At 51.3% G+C, this 22,868-nt stretch overlaps 1 protein-coding gene across 6 annotated transcripts in view; it reads left to right on the forward strand.

Moving 5' to 3' along the window:
* The window catches only part of BRD4 (bromodomain containing 4), a 1,320,550-nt gene that overhangs the window by 329,978 nt on the left and 967,704 nt on the right, over positions 1–22,868 (forward strand). For all 6 annotated transcript variants that reach the window (XM_086960824.1, XM_086960816.1, XM_086960841.1 and 3 more), the window contains exon 3: positions 3,595–3,732. In XM_086960824.1, coding sequence (XP_086816950.1) covers positions 3,595–3,732 — 138 coding nt within the window. The remainder of the gene's footprint in view (positions 1–3,594; positions 3,733–22,868) is intronic.

Raw genomic sequence — 22,868 nt, forward strand, 5'->3', positions numbered from 1 at the left:
ACCAGCTACCCAGGGCCTTTGTTCTTTCCCTAAACTGCATTGGTACAAAACCCAAGTGGCACTCTTGGTCACCTGTAAGTCCCTTGTAAGTGGTACCAAGGGCACTGTGGCCAGGAAAGGCCTCTAAGGGCTGCAGCACCTATTTGCCACCCTTAGAGGCCATGTACCTTTATATACACTCACTCACTCACTTACTTACTCACACTCCCACCGCAGCCAGCAGCCCCCAAGAACCCGGTGGACCTCCCCTCCCACATGAAGAGTTTGTCTCCTGTGAGCACCGGATTTGATTACCCACAGATTATCGTGGAGAAGTGTGGCTCAGTGGTTAGAGGCGGCCGACCCGGAAGCTGGGATCGACCGTGGACCAGGGTTCGATTCCCCGCCTCGGCGGGTCTCGGGCTCAAAATTCCACGGCCTCGACAATTCTCGCTCCGGTGCCTACTCAACTCACGGGGTCTCACTCTGCAACTCTGGGCAATAGCTTGCTTAATCTCCACGACGGCCCCTCGCGGCGGGATGCCTGGCTTTCACCCTGTGGACACCCTGCCGGGGCTTCTCACAGGGGAATACCAGGACGGGTTCCCTAAGCAAGCGCCAGGATGCCCTTTGGGTGACAGGTTGCGCTATATAAATACACCTACATTTACATTTACATTTACATTATGGCTCCGGCCAAATCCGTGAGTGTGCACCCAATGCCCACGGCCTGAGTTTGAATGGCTCAATACCACGAGGAGGTCTCCCCGGCGATCCTGATCTGAGATCTGGTGATGCCTGACCTGCCTCAAATCTCCAACCGACTACTGCAGCCCCTTTCTGGAGGATCCCCTGACTGAGACCAGTGCTGGTAAGAAAAACCAGACACCTAATGACACCCCTGCACCAGACATCCCACAGCCTTGGGTGATCCAATGGACGGTATCCCAGCATCCCCAGGCATCCCAACTTACCTTTCTAACCGGTGGTCACCTATAGGAGATCTTCGCCCGGAAGCTTACATTGTGAAGAACCCCCTTTGAAAACAGGGCACCCGATGTCAAAACAGCACTCTGCACCTGGCCGATCCCTATGCCGCTGTGGGTGCACTTTGTGTGGCAACTTGAATCCCCCTTTGCTCTGAGCTAAAGTCAAGGAGCTTTGCTCCCACATTGTTGCCTGCTTGTGAGCAGCTACCAACCAGAGGCCCCTATCCCCATTGGATAACATTGGGCCTCAGCACTCTGCTTCCGGCCGCCCTAGTGCTGCTAAGGGTGCTTGAAAAGTGCATTCATGACCCTGGGGAACCCTTTTGATAACCCCGGAATACCAACTCCCACAACAAAGTACTTACCTGTAAACCGATAACTTTATATCCTCCCATAGTATTGCATTGACTGCTTTTCTTTGAAAATCGAAGTGTGGAGTTGGTTTGTATAAAAAGTTGAAAAACTGCAAATATACAAAAACTGTATTACTTACCTTTTGTCTAGGAGATGTCCCAGTGTGATATCGAGGCATATCACACTGGTTAGCTAAAATAACTTTAAAAAGTAACATGCAGTGGATAAGGGCAAATGCCCACTTTTTGAATGGATATGAAATGTGATGTTTGAACCCTTTGAAGTAGCATTCGACTTCCATCTTGTTGTGGCTGTCCGTGCAAATGATAGACTCTTGGTTTAGCAGGCCCTGCTTTCTTATTTCGCCATTTTCTTCATGGGTAGGGCTGGTTTAAACTCTTTAAGTTGAGTTGGACTGCCCATGATTGGTTATAGTACTTAAGATATCTGCATTCATCACTGTTTAATGTACTTTTCCTAATGTTTGCATACACTTTGCCTCATAGCTGCAAGCTCTATTTTGTATGTAGGTCTCACTTTGGTGGCTCAGCATTTTAGTTGCAACTTACTGGTAGGAATATCTGCTAAAATGATTGAAAGAGAAGATTGGTTCTACAGATCCATTACTGTCTCATTCCACCTTATTGTGGGTCTAAAGCTTAACACAGCCTGGACACTGGACCATATTGGTCCTTTGAACCATTTAATATCCTCTGCTGTCACCTAACTTTTGTCATCATTCACACAGCCAAGGCGACCAGATCAATCCTCGGGGATATTTCAGATGCATACGGACTAGTCCAAAAGAAAATGTCTAGACCTATTGTTTATCATATTTCGGCACAGCCTAATTTGCACAGATAGCGTTTTGCTTGAAGATGCAATTTGACAATTTTCTGTTTGTTTTTGAGCGGGAACGCCTGCAGTGACACAACAACCATCAGCAGATTCTCTCTGAAATACATTTTATAGAAATCTCTCTACATATGTATACTGTCCCTAGATCACATGATTAAATACCAGTTTCGCTCCATCCTGGTGTTTGGTTAGGGGTCCAGGTAGCATTTCCAACCACTGTCCCTCTTGGCGGAGTGGTAACAAATAATTGATGGATTCTCAGTTATAGGAGGAAAAGATAAAAGAAAATATTTTGTTTTTACCCGCTCTTCGTTCCTCAAAGGATGATGAAACCCTAGCTTTTGAGGTGGCAGTTCAAATACTCCTACATAAAACTAAAGTAGAGAAGGTTCCCAAATCTCGGATATTATGGTAATAAATGTCCTAATTTTTAGTAAAGAAGAGTTCCACATATTGTCCATTCTCCCATGCTGCATCTAAAATCAACAAGGGCATGAAGTTTTGCATTGCAAACACACTAAGATGTTGGACGGAGTGCTGAAGCTTTTCAGACACTCACCCCAAGTCACTGTTAGATCTGGGTTAAATCCATCATCATCGTTGTTTAGCACACTTTGCCACCCCACTTCAGACTCCGCGATATGCAAGTCAGACTTGATCCTGCTCCTCATGGGAACAGTCCAGCCTGAACTGCCAATCCAGGTCTTCCCTGACCGTAAACCAGCATCCTGGGACCGGTTTCGACGTAACACCCCTCATCGGACATGCTAGCTGGAATCCAGGGGCAAATTGAGCAAGGGACATATGTCCCAACCAACTTATGATGAACAATCGAAACACAATAAGATGATGGACGGAGCGCTGAAACTTTTCACTCACCTCCAGTCACTATTAGATCTGGGTTAATTCCATCATCAAAAGGAATAGTTTAGGATCTGTATCAGTTTCTCACAGGAGAGGGAACGGAACAAAACATCTTTTGAGCCTGTTTCCATTAGGATAGAATACAACATTTAAAAAATAGCTTAACCCCTTCCATGCGGCCGCGATTCCCCTGGTGTGCTGTAAACACGAACAGGGGCGGGCCGTGACGAACCCCAGCCGTCATCAGCACACGAGCACCGTAGTGCATGACGGCTGGGGTTCGTCATCAGCATGGAAGGGGTTAATTTGAACTACTCCTGTATTCCCACTATATGCAGATGCTGCGCTCTTGAATGTTTTAGAAAAACTACGCTTGTGATTTAAGTAAATTTAACCAACCTCATGAGCAGGAGCTTGACTGCCAAACAAGTGGCCGAGATGGTGGGACATTCTGTATTGTTGATATATTGCAAGCTGTTGGTAAAAAAAGGCATGAACTTTTAACTGTACGCTTTCGTACCATTAATGCATGTTTCTTTGATTCTTTTAGGATTATTATAAAATTATTAAAACACCAATGGATATGGGAACAATAAAGAAGCGCCTGGAGAACAATTACTACTGGAATGCACAGGAGTGTATCCATGATTTCAATACCATGTTTACAAACTGTTATATCTACAACAAGGTAAGTGGGGTGTTGGACGAGACAACATTTATAATCTATCAATGTTCTGTTGTCATCCATGTCCTGCAGCTCTAGTGCTGGAATTCACAGCAGGAAATTACCCTATTGTGCCCATGTTTTGCATTAAATTTGTGTTTCTATTGCAATAATTGCTGAAATCTTCAATAAACGTCTTTGAAAGAAGCTTACAAGTCAAGTGGGGTTTCTCGAGTAAAACAGCAAAAATGTACTTTACAAAAGTAATGGCATTTTAAACATTTGCATAATGTATATTAAATGGCATAACACAATAAGATGATCCAGTGAATCCGAATCCGTGGGTAAACACACCCCGTTTGACGAGGAGATGCACTACTGTGGTACGTGAGCTTCTGTTTAGATAGTCTAACCCCTTGAAAAAGTGTTGGCTGTGTATTGTTCCATGAACGAAGTAGATCTGCTTGATATCAGTGCAGATTATAGTCAATCAATAACTTTATTTCGGCCACCAAGGGCCATAAAAGCACATGATAAAATACATAGAGACATTACAATACATGAATAAATAAGTTAAAACTATCGAACAACAAACACATTAATACTTACTATTAGTTTACATTTTTCTAAAACATTTCCTGTTTAAAAAGCTTATTAAACTATGCGGAATAGTTATCGAGAAGGTACATATAGCGTTTAATTGTGTCAATTGAATCAACTGATCATTTCATAAGGAAGTTTTGTCGCTTGTGCCACATTGCATTTAAGAAACGGGAGACTGCGAAGACAATAGGGGGGTGTGTATCAAATTTTAATACTCTGAGGGACATGGAACATTCCCTAAAACCAAGGTTCCTACAAATTGGTTTTACCCAACATCTACCTGCAGCCTGGTATTTGGTGCTAAAGAAAAGGACATGAATTTCGTTTTCTAGATGGTTATTGCATGCTGGGCACTCAGTATTTTTATTTGTGTCCCATTTGCTGTTGAATGGTTTAAGTGGCAAACTACCCATCCTGAATTGCATGTACAATTTCCTTGACATGGCTGGGTAGGTCGGGTCAAACTCTTCCAATTTATAATCCACTTTGACTTGGAGGAACTGGGATGTCCGCTTACCCACTGTATAACTCATATGTAGGAGGGTTAAGTTGTGGTGCCTATAGTGGTGCACTAGGTTGGCCCTAGATAATGCGGGGCATGCTACTTCTGGTGTTATCCGCAGCTCAGGTAGGCCAATCCTACTACTATGTTTCTTAATATGGGTTAGCCAGGAGATTTTTTTTGTTCTGATTTCGGCCCACACATCTTTAAACTCATTCTTATAGGAAGTTAATTCTGGGGCCATCCACAGTCTTCTCCAGAATGTGAGCGGCCTTCGCGCTGCTTCCTCCTCAATGGGTAGCAGCCCTAGGTCCAATCTAAGGGGTGCTAGAGGAGTACTGACAGGCAACTCCTACAAATTCCTCATAAATGTGTGTTCTATCTTTGTGAGGCTGGTAAGCTTATGATGTCCCCATAACTCCGCCCCATACATAGAGGCCGCTCTAACCTGGACTTTATAGATTTCTACAACGGGGGCAGCAGGCTTGTACTTAGAACGTCTATGCATTTTAGATATCCCACCTGCTTTTTGTGTCATTTTAAGGGCTGCCTTTGATACCTGAGTACCCCAACCCAGGTGTTCATCAAGGGTAATACCCAGGTACTCAAAGGATTTTACCCGCTCCTGGGGAATACCATCCAATACTGGATGTTGACGGGTCTTGCTAGGTGGGTTGAAAATCATAAATTTGGTTTTTGCAAATTGATTTCCAATCCTCTCAGTGCACACAAATTAGCAAAACCGTCCAGAGTGCGCTGGATTCCCATTGATGTCTTGGACAACAACAACGTGTCGTCCGCGAACATCAATGCGGGTACCCGCCCTGAGACTAGCCTTGGGGCATCAATGTCCTTTAGGCCTAATAGATGGTCTATGAGGCAATTTATATATATGCTAAAGAGGGTGGGGGCCAGAACGCACCCCTGGCACACCCTTTCTTACCGGGAAGCGTTTGGACAGATCTCCTTGCTTCCCGCACCTCACCTGGGCATAAGTTTCAGTATGGAGCCTAATTAGCACGTCCAGAAGGTAGGATGGGATTCCTAGGTCCAAAAGCACTTGCCACAGTTTACCCCTGGGCACCAGGTCCAATGCAGACCCCAGGTCAACGAAGATGAGATAGAGGCTGCCACCCTCTACACTCACTGCTCTCCAATACAGGACCAGAAGTCTGAATAGCTGGTCAGTAGTTGACGTATCTGCCGTAAAGCCGGCCTGAAGAGGACTCAAGATCTCATTTTCCTCAAACCAGGCCTGGACTCTTTCCAGGATAATCCGTCCCATCAGCTTCTGAGTGTTGTCTATTAGACTAATAGGCCTATAGTTAGACGGTAGTAGGGGGAAGCCTTTTTTTGTAAATGGGAACTATTTCTGCACCACACCAGGTATCCGGTGGGTCCATTCCCCTCAAGATGGAATTCTAGAGAACACAAAGGTAGGCGGCCCATATTTTTGGTTGTGACCTAAATAGGTCCCCTGGGAGCCTATCCAGGCCAGGCGCCTTGTTTGGCACTAGCTTAGCAATAGCAGATTCAACTTCGACAATAGTGATTTCCTGTTCCCCACCCAGTCGATACTCGTGTCTGGGGCAAGAAGCTGAAAATGCCGCTGCATCCTCGCCTGAACAGGCATACAACGATCCATAATGGGCCTCCCATACAGTTGGCGCTGAAAGGGTGTGCCAGGGGTGCGTTCTGGCCCCCACCCTCTTTAGCATATATATAAATTGCCTCATAGACCATCTATTAGGCCTAAAGGACAATGATGCCCCAAGGCTAGTCTCAGGGCGGGTACCCGCATTGATGTTCGCGGACAGCACGTTGTTGTTGTCCAAGACATCAATGGGGATCCAGCGCACTCTGGACGGTTTTGCTAATTTTTGTGCACTGAGAGTATTGGAAATCAATTTGCAAAAACCAAATTTATGCCGCTGCATCCTCGCCTGAACAGGCATACAACGATCCATAATGGGCCTCCCATACAGTTGGCGCTATATTTGGTTCAATTGCTGCTTTGCACTCCCTACCACCGCCACTAACTATTGCCCAGAAGGATTTCAGATCCTTATTCTGAAGAGCAATTCTCAATTCCTCCCAGTTTTTGGTATCCCATTCCTTCTTTGCGGATAGAATGGCCCGCTTATGTTCGAGCCTAAGTTCCTTTATACCTATCCTATCCCTGGCCTTGATGGCTTTCAATAACTCACTTTTGCTCTTACGACAAGATGAGTTCTACCAGGGATGTGATGGGAGAGGTTTTGCCTTGGTGCTGGCTTCCGGTGTGAATACATCCAGGAGCTTAGCAGTCAGTTGACTATGAATTTCTAGCGGCCTGATGTCCTGCCCTACTTGCTGATCCATTTTCCCCACCTCAGCCGTTTCCATAATGTGTGGCACAACCTGCTGGTATATACGTGCCAATTTTTCCGGGGAATCTTGTATGTGGGGCCATTTTACCCTCCGCCTGTTATGCAGCAGGAGAGGTTGATGTACTAGTGAAGGCACTTCTGAGCGGTTCAACAGGCCCCAGCTCCCTGTCTTAAGTGTCATAACTAGGGCATTATGATCACTATCTCTCCGCCTGACCATCTGGAAATCAAGGAGCATGTCCCAGGACTTAGATTCGACCATAACGTAGTCAATGGTCGAAGTGCTCCCATCTCTATTAAAAGTGTGTAAGCCAGTTCTACCTGATTTGTCTTCCATTGCAGGCCCTCAAAGAGAAAGAAAGTGTGAAGGAGTTGATTTGGAGGACCAACGCCGTCCACGCTCTAACAGGTGGAATTTGTGGTTCCAAAATATTCCAGTGCTGGTTCTCGCTATCCTCTTCACCTTCTTAACTAAGATTGTGAAGAGGTTCATACTGGCGGTTGAAATCTCCCCCAATTATTAAAATAATCTCGGGGTCCAGAGTTGATATATAATCACTCAGTTTATCAACAATTTTAGACTCTTGTCCGCTCCGTGTCGGCCTCGAGTAGATATTAATTAGGGCGATTCGTTTATTGGAGGGCAAGGTTAAAAGGACGCATTGTATGTCCATTGAATCTGTGGGCAGATGCTCTGCTGTTGCACTCAGGTGCGTGCCCACCCACATACTAAGGCCTCCCATTGGTCTACCCCTGCCCTTCTTCGTGGCCAATATGTCAAATGTTGCATAGCCAGTTTGTTTATTTTCTAGGGCCCAAGTTTCCTGCATTAAACAGATGTCTTGTTTTCCTACGAACATATCCCAAGCAGAACACAATTATTTATTTTTAATCCCCACCAGGTTCCTTGAGAGGATTTGGATATTGCCCTTTGCCTCTCGCAGTCCACCCCCGTGCACCTCCCCATCCCTGAATTTGGTGGCACTACAATCCCCTCCTCCATTTGGGCTGCATCACTAGACCTACCCACCTCTATATTCGTTCTCGTGGTACCTAAATCCTCCTGCAATGCCGGAGACAACGCACCATCTAGTTCTCTTGCATAATTTCTCCTATTTTTCCACCTGTCACTACTCCTACTTCTAGTTGGCACCCCACTGCTCTCGCTACCCTGCAAACCGTAATGTGTATCGGGGCAATCCACTCCTGCTAGGTCCCGGGGGACTTCGTCAGTATCCTTTCTAGCGGAACTGACACGTGAGGTCAGGCTACACCTCAACCGTCAATCTATGAGGTCCAAAGTGCTGAATCTATTGTTATGATGGAACATAGCCAGATCTGTCATACAATTCTGAGGCCCCATCCCAATATCATTTCCTGCCCGTGCATAATAGCAGAAGTTGTCCCCAGCCACCCAGGGATGCCTACTTGAGACAATGTCGGAATTTGGGATAGTAGATGCAGCCGGGTAGAAGTAGGTCAAGGGAAAAGATTGTATTTGTGTTGCGGAACTTCCAATCGCCTAATTACAAATGTGCTCTACAGCCCTTCTGTCCCTGAAATTAATGACAACACGGTCACCCTGGTTTTTTTTCGCCCACGAACCTACCCAAGCCACACGTCTGGCAAAGAGAATTTCACTCGAAACCTGGTTTGGAATGGGCCTATTTTGTCTCAGCCAGTGGATACATTTATTTTTAAGGTCACTGTAGGCTTCCTTTTTCCCTTGTTTCAATTCTGAGACCCCTACTAAGACAACCACATATGGTGTTGACTCTGGGGGGAGGTCTAAACGTGGGAGCACATTCGATACATCCAGGATATTTGCCATATTTACAGGGTTGTGATTTCTTCCTGCACCTCTGTCCCCCCACCCCCCCCCCCCCCCTCCACCCCCTCCCCGTGCTCCGCTCTTTTAGATATTTCCGCACCATTACACATGTCATTACTCCCTGATCGATTTTGGTGTAGGGGTTGTGGTGCATTTATAGCAGGTAGTTCCGTTATAGCTTTACAAGCCTGCAGTGTTACCGGGTTACAGCCTACATTAGTTGTCCTAATGTGCCCCTCCGTGTTTCCCGACCCACATTCAACCCGTGTGCCACCCTCAACCTGTACAGGAGTAAACCATGATTCAAGATGGGTAAGTCTGTCTTCAATGGAATTCAATCTGTTGTATATGGGCAGACTGGTCTCAGTGAAGATAAGTTCTAATTTAACCCAAAAGTCTTCTCCTAAATCAGTAGGAACCATTTCTCCAGTGCCTGCAGTTGTCATAGGTCTACGTGCGGGTAACTGGGGTGTCTCCGGGCTAGTTAAAACCCTTGGTAGTTAGTCTAACTCCCGGTTCTTATACAATTGAATTTTTGCCTTCTCGTCTTGGTTGCGGCCCCACCGCGCTTACTTTTAACTGCAGGGTCCGTTGCCAAGTGGGTAGCCCCCAGTTTAGTGCTGGAAGCAGACCGGGTTGTCAGTCGCAGTTTCGCTACTCCCAGGACCTCCTGGATAGTTGGGTGGGGGGGGGTAGGTAGACCATTTGCAACAGTGTTCACAGTCACTGGGCAAGTTGTCAGGCACTATCGGTGGCTGCGTGCCCTCTCCTTCATGTCCTAGTCCTGTAGATACAATGTCTGTCGTTTGTGAGGGCACTGGTGACTGGTTCCTCCAGATAGGGATTTCCTCCCCTTTCCTGCCTTAGCTGTACCCATATCTGCCTATAAGAAGATGCCTCAATACAAATACTCGTAAGAGCAGGAATGTAGACAGGCATCTCAAAAGTCAAGGAATAATTCACTGACCTTCTTTGGTGCGGTAATGGCGGATTAAAGGGGGTCGCCCCGTCCCGTCCTCAGTCGTACTTGGACGGGCTCAGACTGTCCCGGGCTCCGCCCGCGTGTGTCCCGCGAGGCGAGAGGAGGGACTCAAAGAAGTACACCCAGTTGCAGGTGGGAGGGTCGGGTGGTGCGCGGCTGACCCCTGTGCCTCCTAGGTCTTGTGGTCCTCGCCTTCAGCCCCCAGCAGTCTTGGCTCGTGGAACTCTCGTGTTGCGCGGGAGATGCAAGAGGTATTTAAAGCCACCGGTTACAGGTGGGATGGGCGGGTGGTGCGCGGCTGACCCCTGTGCCTCCTGGGTCTTGTGGTCCTCGCCTTCAGGCCCCAGCAGTCGCAGCGATTATAGTAATATATTACTATATTACTTGCACCAGCCAGCACTGCCAGTTTGTGGGGACTTTAAGCTCCAGTGTGCCGTGCTCCCAGGAGGGAGGAGCCGGACACTGCCATCGCGCTAAAGAGCGCTGAAAATCACTGCGGCGCGGGCCGCGCCAGTCAGCGCCCGGAAGAGGCAGGGCAGGGCCACCCCCCCTGTGCTGTCCCATTTACCCCCATTTTTGCTGTTAACTCAAGGGTTAAGACTTTTCAATAATCCATATGCCCACAGTTACTTGATGACACTGCCGCAAAAGTTAGTAACATTTGTATATCCCTCCTATTACTTGGACCACTGCGGTGGTATCGCTTGAGCTTTGTCCTGGAGGGTATTGCAAGTCTGTAAATGAACTGGGGGTTGATTTGATTTGTGCGATATCATTGTATCAACTGTGCCGACAGGAGGTCTGCTTTGTGATTCTGCCCCTTATCTGAATCCCCAAAAGCGTTTATTTGCATTTGGGCAGCAGTGGGACGAGGTACATCTCACAGGATATCTGTAACGATACCCGTGGGGAAAATGGGTAAAAGGGTAGCCGCTACCAGAAACAAATCAACATGTGAGCCTCCGACCACAGCAATAGATAAAATGCTCCAGAGGGCTTCTCTGGGTGGTGTCTATGGAAATAGAGCACACGCAAGGAAGGCTATCTCTTATTCTTATCTTAGATATTTTCCCGCAAGAGACTGAGGCGACTCAGTCACTAATCACCAATCAAACACCACAGCATAGTTTATTGCCCCCCCCCCTTCACGGGCTGTTAGTACCTGGAAATAACCACATAGGAATAGTACCCCTACTAGCATCCGAGACGTAAAGCAGCACTTGGTATGGGGCCAAAGAGCAAAAAAATCATGTGTGACTAACCAGGTTTACACAGTGGGACTTAATTAGTCAGACAGATAAAGGGCAAATCTCAAATAGATAACTCGGCTGCAGAACAACCACCGTGGGTAGTCCATTTGATGGCTGACCTTGTAACTAAACTAATAGCTACCATTAAAGAAGAAATATCACCCTTAGTCACCCGCATAGATAGACTGGAGAGAGCTTGGGAGGGCATAGGAGCAACAGCACAAAATGACCCTGCGACCAGGAAAGCAGGGGGGAGGGTCTGATACTGGTAGTCAAGAGGCCACCCATGCTCAACAAATACACACCGGTGTGGGTGCACATAATTGAGATCCCCTCATCCAGTGGTATACAAAGGGAATCAAGCACTAGATCTACAACAGTCTCCCAAGAGCTTAGACAAAGGAGGAGTACAACGGAAGCGAGTGGAGGGGATAAGGTTAAGCCTCCAAACAGGGAGGCTATTAGCAAACAAATGTTGCCACCGACTCAGGCTTCCATTAATGAAAGCAAGGTGTCTCCCCTCCCCAGCATAAATCTTCCTCCAGCTTGTGCCTCTTATGTTGCCATAATGACAGGTATCCCTCCAATTGCCCATAACGCTAAGGAATCTCAGCTTGACCTTGGAAACAAATGTTTATTTTGGCTCGCAAGGCACAAGCATTTTTTTTTATAATATGTACCCAAGAGACCACTGCGGCATCATGTTTCACAATTACAGGCAGCAATTGACTTTTTGGAAAAACAATACAACTAGCATATTGGACAATAAGCATCATTCAGGATAACATCCCCCCCCTGTCCCAACTATATTCCCCGCACCCCCGAGTTGCGCCACCACCACCGAGAACCACCATCACCTGCACACAAACGCACCCGAGACCGCACCCCACCTCCCCCCTTCCAACCAGGCCCAAACACCTGTCCCTACCCTCAGTTCACAAGGATATCATCCGTTTCAACCGAAGGCTCCAACCACACACCCCTATAGTCAGCCCACCGCTTCCAAATTTTGTAGTGCTTACGCGGGCACCCACGGGCCTCAAAGATTGTCCGCTCAACCCCATGCAGAAGTCAAGGCAGTTCTTTCATGCGGCCACTGAGGGTGCCCGCGCATCTGTCCATTTCCTAGCAATGTCACGTTTCGCCAACGTGAGACCCAGCTGTAATAGGTGCCTTTTATAGAGATTACCCCCAATCCCCTCCATCACATGAAACAGGGCAAGCTTTGGCGTACGTGGAAGCGACCATCCTAGAACCTCGGTGAGGCAGGCGAATAAACCTCTCCAAAAGCGGTCCAGTGACAGGCATTGCCAGACTGTATGCAGAAAGGTGCCCTGCATCCCACCATATCTGAGACACTCAGGGGAGGCAATCAGTCCCGCCGCCACAGTCGTACCAGAGCAAAGTAGACTCAGTGAAGGTACTTAAATTGGATAAGGCGAAGACGCATTGCAATGGCTGCCCCCCGAGGTGCAGCTAGGGCCTCCCTCCAGTCTTCCTCCTCCAATGCCCCCACATCCTCCTCCCACGCCCCCGTAGTTTCTCCAGTGAGGACGCGCTATGAGTGACCAGGATTTGGTATATTCGCGATATTTTCTTGGTCTCCTGGTCGCCCATAAAGCCTCCAGTGGGCTAAACTCAGGTAGAGAATCGAGGCCCTCCAGGCTGGGAGTAAGCGCGTGCCTGAACTGGAGGTACTGGAAGAATTGCAATTGGGGCATTTGATATTCCACTTGCAGATCGCTGAACGATTTGAGGGAGCCATTGCGCACTATATCGCCCAGGGTGGAGATGCCAATGGTGTCCCAACCCCGAAAGCCCTGTAGGGCTGCCAGGCGCCCATTATGCCACATGGGTGTTTCTTCTGTCAGTGTGTTCCACCACCCTATACGCTTCAGAGATTGTCGTCCGATTTGAAAGACTACTTTTGTCGCAGGCGGCAGCGCACCACGCGACGCTGCAGAATAGAGTATTGTATGGAGAGTGGACTGCCCCATCATGTACCGCTGCACAGCGTAGGCCGGGTCCCTCCTGTCTCCATGCCACCACTCATTGAGGACCAGCAGGTAATAGCAGATAATAGGAAAGGAGATCTGAGGTCGCGAGGCCCCCACAGTACGTGGAGAGAAAGCACGCACGCATGCAATGCGACCCCCCCCTCCCCCCAAAGAAACTGCCCCTGTGCCGAATTCACCAGCCGGAACCATCGGGGTGCGATCGGGTACGGGTGATTCTGCAACTGGTATAGCAGGTGGGGAGTGCCACCTTCTGTAGTAGGGGATCTCTGTGTATAGTCATAATCTAGTGAATAGTCCCGCCCATGTGCGTGGACCCCGGCAATCAAAAATAATCTCTTAAGTTGTCAAAATAATGCAGAAACTGCAAAGACACTTAAGAGAGAATTTAAAGACAAATAATGCAGCCTATATCCACAGGCTACACTGTCCAGTACTTCAACTAGAAATTCCACCAAAAATCACCACACACAGCACAGCCTGCTAGTTTCTACCATAGAGAAACTTGCCTCCCCCAGTCAAAGACCCAGGAATGATAGAGATGAAGGCAGGGACAGACAAGCCCCATAGGCTGCCATTATGTGGCTTAAATAGGATACTGTGCCTTTAAGAGAACTTTCCAGAACTTCTCCCAGTATCCCAGAATGCATAGCAGGTCCCTCTACTTTCAGTTCTTTTTTCCGGCTCCTGCTTACAGGACCCTGGCATTGAGCTCTCCCTTTTGCAAGGGTTTATTGAATTCGTTTTTTGCACTTTTAACTTTTAAAAGTGTTGCAGTTACTGCTTGGTGTTCTCTTCTCACTTTTGTGCTGTTTTTAGGCGTTTTGGGGCTCCGAAATGCCTGGCCTTTTTGTCAAGTGCCCAGCATGTGAGAGGAAGAAGGCCAAAAGCGACCCCCATGATGTCTGCATCGTGTGCCTTCCAGAAGATCATGGCCCTGAGGAGTGTGTTATCTGCCAGCAACTTTCTGCTAGGACCCTCAGGGACAGATTGAAGATCAGGCTGGCTGGCCTGGAGGATAGGCGCCAACGTGCTGCAGGTGGGTCTGGGCAGCCTGGGAGGGATCCCTCTGCCTCTGCTGAGGCCCCTGGGGGGCTCCCCAGGGGCAGGAAGTCCAGCCAACGATCCCATTCTCCGTCGGCGTCGATGGCATCGACGACGGCGTCGAGAGGGATGACGACGGCGTGCTCCCCCTCTCCCCGGGGCTCCGGGTCGAGACGGCGCGACGGCTCGACGGCGAAGGAGAAACCGACGTCGAGGCCGCCGTCGACGTCATCGTCTTCGTCGACGTCGAGATCATACCGACGCCGAAGGCTCAGTGACGTGCATCGACGCTCGCCGTCGAAGCGGCGCCGACGCTCGCCGTCGAGGCGACACAGTCGGTCGTCGTCGAGGCGACACAGTCGGTCGTCGTCGAGGCGACACAGTCGGTCGTCGTCGAGGCGACACCGTCGATCTCCGTTGCGGCGACACCGCCGATCGACGTCGAGGGGCTCCTCGACGTCGGGAACATCAAGGCGACGGCGGCGCTCGTCGTCGAGGGCGGACCGCCCGACGTCGAGAGGTCGACGAAGGTCGACGTCGAGGAGTCGGCGTTCGACGCCGAGGAGGAGGCGGTCGACGCCGAGAAGACGGCGCTCGACGCCGGAGTCCAGGAGACGTCATTCGACGCCGGAGAAGCGTCGTTCTGTGTCCAGCAGACAGCGGTCAGCGTCGGGGAGCAGGTCACCCGCTCCAAAACGGCGAAAAAGGGACTCTAGTCCCAGGAGTCACGCCGCCTCCAGCCTTGGTCGCAAGAGGAAGAGGTCGCCTGCGGATGGGGATGGCTCTCCGCGCCCCTCGCCTGGAGGGACACCGGGCTCGGTGTACTCGGAAGTGTACACTCCGTCCCGGCCCAGGACTCCTACTCCTCCCCCTGTGCCTAAGGAGGACCCTCCGCCCAAACCACCACTGCCTTCAGGGGACACTTCTCCACCTCCGGTCCCTCCGCATGGGCCCGCACCGCAGCCGAAGGTTCCTCCTCCGAGGTCCACTTCCCTGCCGTCCCTGCCTGCTCCTCCCAAGGGGACTCCGAAACCGAAACCCCGGGAGGAACCGAAGACGCCTCGTGATGAGCCGAGGAAGACCCCTCCGCGCAAACCGAAGGAGCGCCCACGAGCTGGCAGGTCTCGCTCTCGCTCTGGGCGGAAGGACAGATCGAGGCACAGATCATCCACGAGATCGAGGCACCGCCATAGGAGGCGCGAGTCCCGCTCTCACACGAGGTCCTCTGGGACCAGGGATTATTCACCTACCCTATCGGGGTCTCCGGACACCAGAGTGTCCCCGATAGATGACCCGGTGGCCTTTCAGGACGTACTGTTGCGGGGCGCAGCGAAGCTCGGCATCTCCCTAACGGTACCTACACCGAAGACATCGGTCATCTTCGAGACGCTGCATCAGAGGCATCTGTCTCGTCCTCTCCTGCCCCTGGTGCCGGGCCTGGAAGAACCTGCTATGGCTCTGTTTCTCACCCCGGCTGTGACGAGGGCGGCCCCGTCGAGATTACTTAAGAAGTACCGAGTCGGATCCGGCTTTTTTGAGAACTGAGCCTCCACCTGACTCCGTCATCGTCACGGCGGCCCGCAAGCAGCATGCCACCACCCCGACCTCCACGGTTCCCCCGGACAAGGAATCGAGATGGATGGACTCGGCAGGAAGGAAAGTTTGTGGTACTTCCGCGACCTCCATGAAAGCGGCGAGTGCCACGGCTTTGTTGGGTCGCTACGACCGCGCCCTCTGGGACTCCCTTGAGCGCTTTGCGGAGCATTTGCCCCGGGAGCAGCGTGAAGACTTCACGGAAGTCCTGAGTGAGGGGATGCTGGTAGCCAACCAGATAATCAGCGCGGCTGCGGACTCTTCCCTGTTGGCGGCTCACGGATTTTGCCACGGGATCAACCAGCGGCGTCACGCATGGCTCCGGCTTACATCCCTGAAACCGGACGCACAGCAGAGGGTGGCCAATCTGCCGTTTTCCGGTGAGACCCTCTTCGGGAAACATGCTGATGATGAAATGGCCCGCATGAAGGCGGAGGCCGAAACGCTGACGGCTGTGGGCCTGGAAAAGCCCAAAGAGACCAAGAAGCAGTACCGCCCCTTCCAACGGCGGTTCGGCGGACAGGGCCGAGGTCGAGGACAGGCCTCAGGACACTCCCAGCAGCAGCAGCAGTTCCGGAAGCCGTTCCAGAAGCGGCAGAAGGGCAGGGGAGGCCAGCAGTCGGCTCCGGCGCCCAAGGGCCAGGCGGGGCCTAGGCCCTAGGAACTTACTTCCCCCGGATCCGTTACCCACTCCGGTAGGGGGAAGCATCCAACTTTTTCTGGCAGAGTGGAGAAAAATTACTCAGGACAAGTGGGTGCTGAATATTGTTTGCAATGGATACAGTCTTCGGTTCACCAGCCCTCCTCCAGCTATTCCCCCGGTCAGCTCGCAGTTTCAGCTGCGCGAGCTTCAGGCGGAAGCGGATATCCTGTTGAGGAAAAGGGCGATAGAAGACGTACCTCGGTCTCAGAGAGGAAGAGGTCTGTACTCCCGGTTCTTCCTGGTTCGCAAGAAGGACAAGAACGAGTTCAGGCCCATTCTGGATTTGCGACAGGCAAACAAATGGATTCGCAGAGAAAAGTTCCGCATGCTGTCGTTGCATCAGATTTACCCTCAGTTGCAACAGGGGGACTGGCTTTGCGCTGTAGACCTACAGGATGCTTACTTCCATGTGCCCATTGCACACAAACACAGGAAGTTCCTGCGGTTCCAAGTCGGCACCAATCACTATCAATACACAGTACTCCCGTTCGGACTGAAGTCTGCGCCGAGAACGTTCTCGAAGTGCATGGCGGTGGTAGCAGCACACCTGAGGAAGAACGAGGTGTTTGTCTACCCGTACCTGGACGATTGGTTGATCAAGGCATCCTCCTTCTCGGAAGCGCGAGCACACTTCCAGAAGACGTGCGTTCTCTTGAACAAGTTGGGGCTGCACATCAACATGGCCAAGTCTGTCCCGACTCCGGTCCAATGCATACAGTACTTGGGAGCCTCCATCGATACGCTGTCAGCAAGCGTGTCTCCTTCGGAGGAGCGACGATTATCACTCCTTCGGAAGGCTCAGGCTCTCATGGCGTCTCCATCTACAACAGTGAGGACGGTGTCTTCTCTACTGGGATCGATGGCCTCTTGTATCTTCCTGACGCCACACGCACGGCTGCACATGAGACCGCTGCAGGAGTGCTTGGAGGACCAGTGGGATCAGAGGAAAGGATCTTGGGACAACAAGATTTGACTGTCGCTGCATGCTCTTCAGTCTCTGAAGTGGTGGTGTTCGGCGGAGAATCTCCTCAGAGGGGTTCCCTTTCACAAGGGCATTCCCACGCAGACTGTCGTGACGGATGCGTCTCTTCTGGGATGGGGAGCGCACTCCGGGACTTTGCAGATTCAGGGCACGTGGTCACCGATGGAGGCCATGTATCACATCAATTTCCTGGAACTCAGGGCTGTTCACTTGGCGCTGAAGGCCTTTCTTCCGTCCTTCCAGACCAACTCTCTGCTTGTACAGACGGACAATACCACCACGATGTATTACCTCAACAAGCAGGGGGGCGCGAGATCGCGCACTCTGTCACAGGAAGCGCAGACGATCTGGCACTGGCTCCTGGCCAGAGGACTGACGATAACGGCCACCCATCTACCAGGTGTGCAGAATGTTCAGGCAGACGCACTGAGCAGACTGCTTCAGGAAAACCACGAATGGGTCATAAACGACGAAGTACTAGGAGAAGTCTTCGCAAGGTGGGGAACTCCAGACGTAGATTTGTTCGCCACCGCCGAAAACAGCAAGTGCAGAGACTTCGCCTCCAGGTACTTCCAGCAAGGGACGCTGGGGAATGCGTTATGGATCGACTGGACGAACGGCTTTCTATACGCCTTTCCTCCCATTCCCCTGATTCCGGCGGTACTCATCAAGCTGGCCCGGTCCAGAGCTCGGATGATACTCATCGCCCCGGAGTGGCCCAGGCAGTGGTGGTTCACGGACCTTCTTCACCGGTCTCTCCTTCCTCACATTCGGCTGCCGTGCAGGCCGGACCTTCTCACGAAGTTCGGGGGACGGATGTTACACCCCAACCTCTCGTCTTTGAGTTTGGCGGCATGGCTCCTGAGATAGTGCAATATGGCCATCTGAATCTGCCCGATGACTGCATGGACATACTGAAGGAGTCTAAGAGACCTTCCACTCGGACTTCATATGCTTACAAGTGGAAGAGGTTTTGTATCTGGTGCCATTCTAACGACCATGATCCTACGACCTGCAAGGAAGATGTCATCCTTCCTTACCTTTTACATTTGGCGCAGTCTGGCCTTAGTGTCCATTCCATTAAGGTACATCTTGCTGCATTGACTGCCTACAGGAAATGCCCTTCGCAGACTTCCTTTTTCCAGATCCCTGTGATCAAAGATTTTCTGGAAGGTTTGAAGAAAGTGTTCCCTCCTGTCAGGCTTCCCTCGCCTTCATGGGAATTGAACGTGGTGCTGTCCAGATTGATGAAGGAGCCTTTTGAGCCTATTCATAGGGCTTCATTGCAGCACCTGTCCTGGAAGGCGGCGTTCCTCGTGGCCATTACATCGGCCCGCAGGGTGAGTGAAATTCAGGCGTTGTGTTGTAATGAACCTTATACTGTATTTCATGCTGCTAAGGTTGTTATGCGTACTCACCCTAAATTTCTTCCCAAGGTTATTTCTGATTTTCATGTCAACCAGACCATAACTTTGCCTACGTTTTTTCAGAACCCTTCGTCCCCAGCGGAGAGATCTCTCCATTCTCTGGATGTTAGGAGGGTGTTGAAATTTTATCTGGATAAAACCAAGGATATTCGTAGGTCTGACCAGTTGTTCATCAATTATGGGTCGGTCAGGACGGGTCTTGCGACCTCGAAGCAGTCCATTTCTAGGTGGATTGTGTCCTGCATACAATTGTGTTACCAAAAGGCTAATAAGACCTTAGGAGGTAAGCCTAAGGCTCATTCCACCAGGGGCAAAGCTGCCACGACAGCTCTGCTCCGTAATGTGCCGATTGCGGAAATCTGCAAGGCAGCCACTTGGAAGTCGGTTCATACCTTTGCTAAGCATTACTGCCTGGACGCTGACGCCAGGGCAGACGCTCAGGTTGGGCAGGCTTCGCTGCGGAATTTGTTCGCACAGTAGTGGCGTTATTTATTTTTTCTCCACCGCCGCTTTGGTGTGGGGATGGGCTTGCCATTCTATTCACTAGATTATGACTATACACAGAGATCCCCTACTACAGAAGGAGTAGTTTCTGTCCTGTAACTCCAGTTCTGTAGTAGGGGTATCTCTGTTATAGTCATAAGCGCCCGCCCTCCTCCCCGGTGGAGATTTTCATCATGTACTGAATGCGACAGGTCTGGCATGCTTCGCCTTCAAAAAGAACTGTAAGTAGAGGGACCTGCTATGCATTCTGGGATACTGGGAGAAGTTCTGGAAAGTTCTCTTAAAGGCACAGTATCCTATTTAAGCCACATAATGGCAGCCTATGGGGCTTGTCTGTCCCTGCCTTCATCTCTATCATTCCTGGGTCTTTGACTGGGGGAGGCAAGTTTCTCTATGGTAGAAACTAGCAGGCTGTGCTGTGTGTGGTGATTTTTGGTGGAATTTCTAGTTGAAGTACTGGACAGTGTAGCCTGTGGATATAGGCTGCATTATTTGTCTTTAAATTCTCTCTTAAGTGTCTTTGCAGTTTCTGCATTATTTTGACAACTTAAGAGATTATTTTTGATTGCCGGGGTCCACGCACATGGGCGGGACTATTCACTAGATTATGACTTTAACAGAGATACCCCTACTACAGAACTGGAGTTACAGGACAGAAACTTCTCCATCTTGAAGATCGCCGACCTACCATAGATCGTCGACCTACCATAGATCGTTCGTGGCATACGGAACCAGATCTTGATATCCGCCTGTATACGCTCCCAGACCGGTACCACATTCCGCTCCCAGGACACAGCCGGCACATCCGAGAGGAAAACGCCAAGATATTTGAGGCCACCCACCGCCACCTGCAATGCTGACGCCCATGGACCCACCCCGAGCCCCCAGTACCCATAGGGGTAGACTTGCGAGGGTTAATGTACAGCCCGGATGCCTCCCCAAATATTAGCATAATCTCCAGGATCCGCGGCAAGGCACAAGCATTTTGAGTATGCCAGTGCAGGGAGATAATTATAGTCCGCAGAGTAGGTTGGCTGGGCAACGCACGAAAAACTGAAGCAGAGGAGTGTGTCGTTATTGATTTTAATAACCACAACACGGCAAGAAGATTGTTATCCACACCTAACTCCGGTTACCATACGCCCACAGGAATAAGCCTACGCTCGTTGGATTGCTTCTAACCCCAACAATGCTCCGACCATAGAGGCAGTGCACTTGCGCCAATCCACCCGAGGGCCCCGGTCCCCTTATGGAAGGAAGGTGGAGCAACCTTAGCAGGCTCCCTCTGTACAATATTCCAGTTAGCAATAGATACAAAAACCTGGAGGAGGTTGACTGACTAGGGGTGGGTCATCTCACTGGTTATATTTGTGACAAACAGCACCCTGATCATTCTACTGAAGAAGAGTGTGCTGAGAGAAGTGTGAATGGAGCTAGTGGTGTCGTCTTGAACCACTGGCATAGCACACAAGCAGTCGATAGCCAACTCAGAGAGGAGGTCATTCCCATCCCCCTTGATGCCCACCTGGTTCGTACTGATATGGGAGTACTGTTAGAAAGGCGATCCGAGGGGGAGGCAGAAGTTGTCTGGACGACCACCCCGAGACCCACCTCTCCTTCTGGAGTTGGCTGAGCGCTGTCGAGAGGCCTCCTGGCGAGGTTCCTCCCCTAGAATCGTACAGCCGAGCAATCACACCAATACAAAGGGACACCACAGAAGGATAGATTCTTAGTCTTTATCAGCAATCAAGGCAGGTTCTTTCAGCAATATGTACAAACGGATCGAGGGATCCTTAATGTCTCGGTAACTGTGGGAATAGGGTAGCGGGACAGTCTTAGTACCAGCCTGGCACAGGGATACCCTACACTCAGCTCTCGGTCCTCGAGCTGGGGGGTTCCGCAAGGCCGAGCCGCGACGTCGTAAGCAGGGCTCCGAGATGGTTCAACGGGGTTGGGCCGCGGCAGCGCCAGCAGGGCTCCGAAGATGGTTTAGCGAGGTCGGGCCGCGGCAGCGCCAGCAGGGCTCCGAAGGCGGTTTAGCGAGGTCGGGCCTCGGCAGCGCCAGCAGGGCTCCGAAGATGGTTTAGCAAGGTCGGGCCGCGGCAGCGCCAGCAGGGCTCCGAGGTTTCAGGGTTCAAAGTAGCGAGTTCTTCTCAGGGTCTGCCGCGATTCCACCTGCAGGGCTCTCGACTCCAGGTTACAACTCCTGACCCAGTCCAGAGCTGCCCCAGATATAGGTCTGGAGTCCTTTGATGTCCGGACCCTCGCACCTGGGGGTCAGAGGGGCCGGGATGAGTGTCCAGACACCCCGCAGGGGGGTGGAGCCAGCGCCCAGGGAGGCCGGAGGGCGATTGAAACCAGGCGTCCGGGGACGGCTGGAGGGCCATCGAAACTCTCCTCCTCCTTGATCCGTCAAGTGGCCGTTTTACCCCCTGGTCGGATCTTGGTGCCTCGATGTCGGGGCTTCGTTGGGGCCGCGGCCGAGGTCGGGCCGAGGCCACGGGGCCGGATGTGGAGGGTCCAAGATGGAGTCGGGCCCGAGCTGGTGGCCCGGGATAGGGGTCGGACCAGCAGAGTGGGGCGAGTAGGGGTCGCCGTGTTCCGGAGGGGGAGAGCCGGGGGTTGCCAGGAGTGGCGGCTCTCGTGAAGGTTGGAGGGGGGTAGCTTCAGGGCGGAGGACAGGGTTCGATGTCGTCCAGGGCCCGCCATGTGGGAGGAGTGGAACCTCGCCATGAGGCCGGGTCCAACACACATCCCCCCCAGCTGAAGGCAGGGAGAGTCACCCATCTTCTTGGGGGTTCTCCTCGCCGAGGCGGAAGAAGCGGGACAGGCCGTCGGCATTGGCGTGGTCGCTGCCGGGGCGATGTTCCACAGTGAAGTCCATCCCCTGTAGGGAGATGGACCAACGCAGCAACTTTGGGTTCTCCCCTTGCATCTGCATCAACCACCGCAGAGGTCGGTGGTCAGTTTGCACCCGGAAGTGGGTGCCGAAGAGATAGGGTCGGAGTTCCTTGAGGGCCGACACCACGGCGAAGGCCACTCGTTCAATGGTGCTCCAGCGTTGCTCTCGGGCCAGCAGACATCGGCTGATGAAGGCCACCGGTTGATCAACTCCTTCGGCGTTGATTTGGGAAAGGACCGCCCGACACCGTGCTCGGAGGCATCTGTTTGGACTACGGATTCCTGGCTGTAGTCGGGGGCTTGGAGCACGGGGCGGTACACATCGCTGTCTTTAGGGTCTCAAAGGCGGCCTGACACTCTGGTGTTCAGTGCACCTTCTGTGGCTGCTTCTTAGAAGTGAGTTCGGTGAGGGGGCCCACAATGCTCCCATAATTCTTCACAAAGCGCCGGTAAT

Source organism: Lissotriton vulgaris, chromosome 1_1 (genome assembly GCF_964263255.1).
Source record: "Lissotriton vulgaris chromosome 1_1, aLisVul1.2, whole genome shotgun sequence".
Classification (NCBI taxonomy): domain Eukaryota; kingdom Metazoa; phylum Chordata; class Amphibia; order Caudata; family Salamandridae; genus Lissotriton; species Lissotriton vulgaris.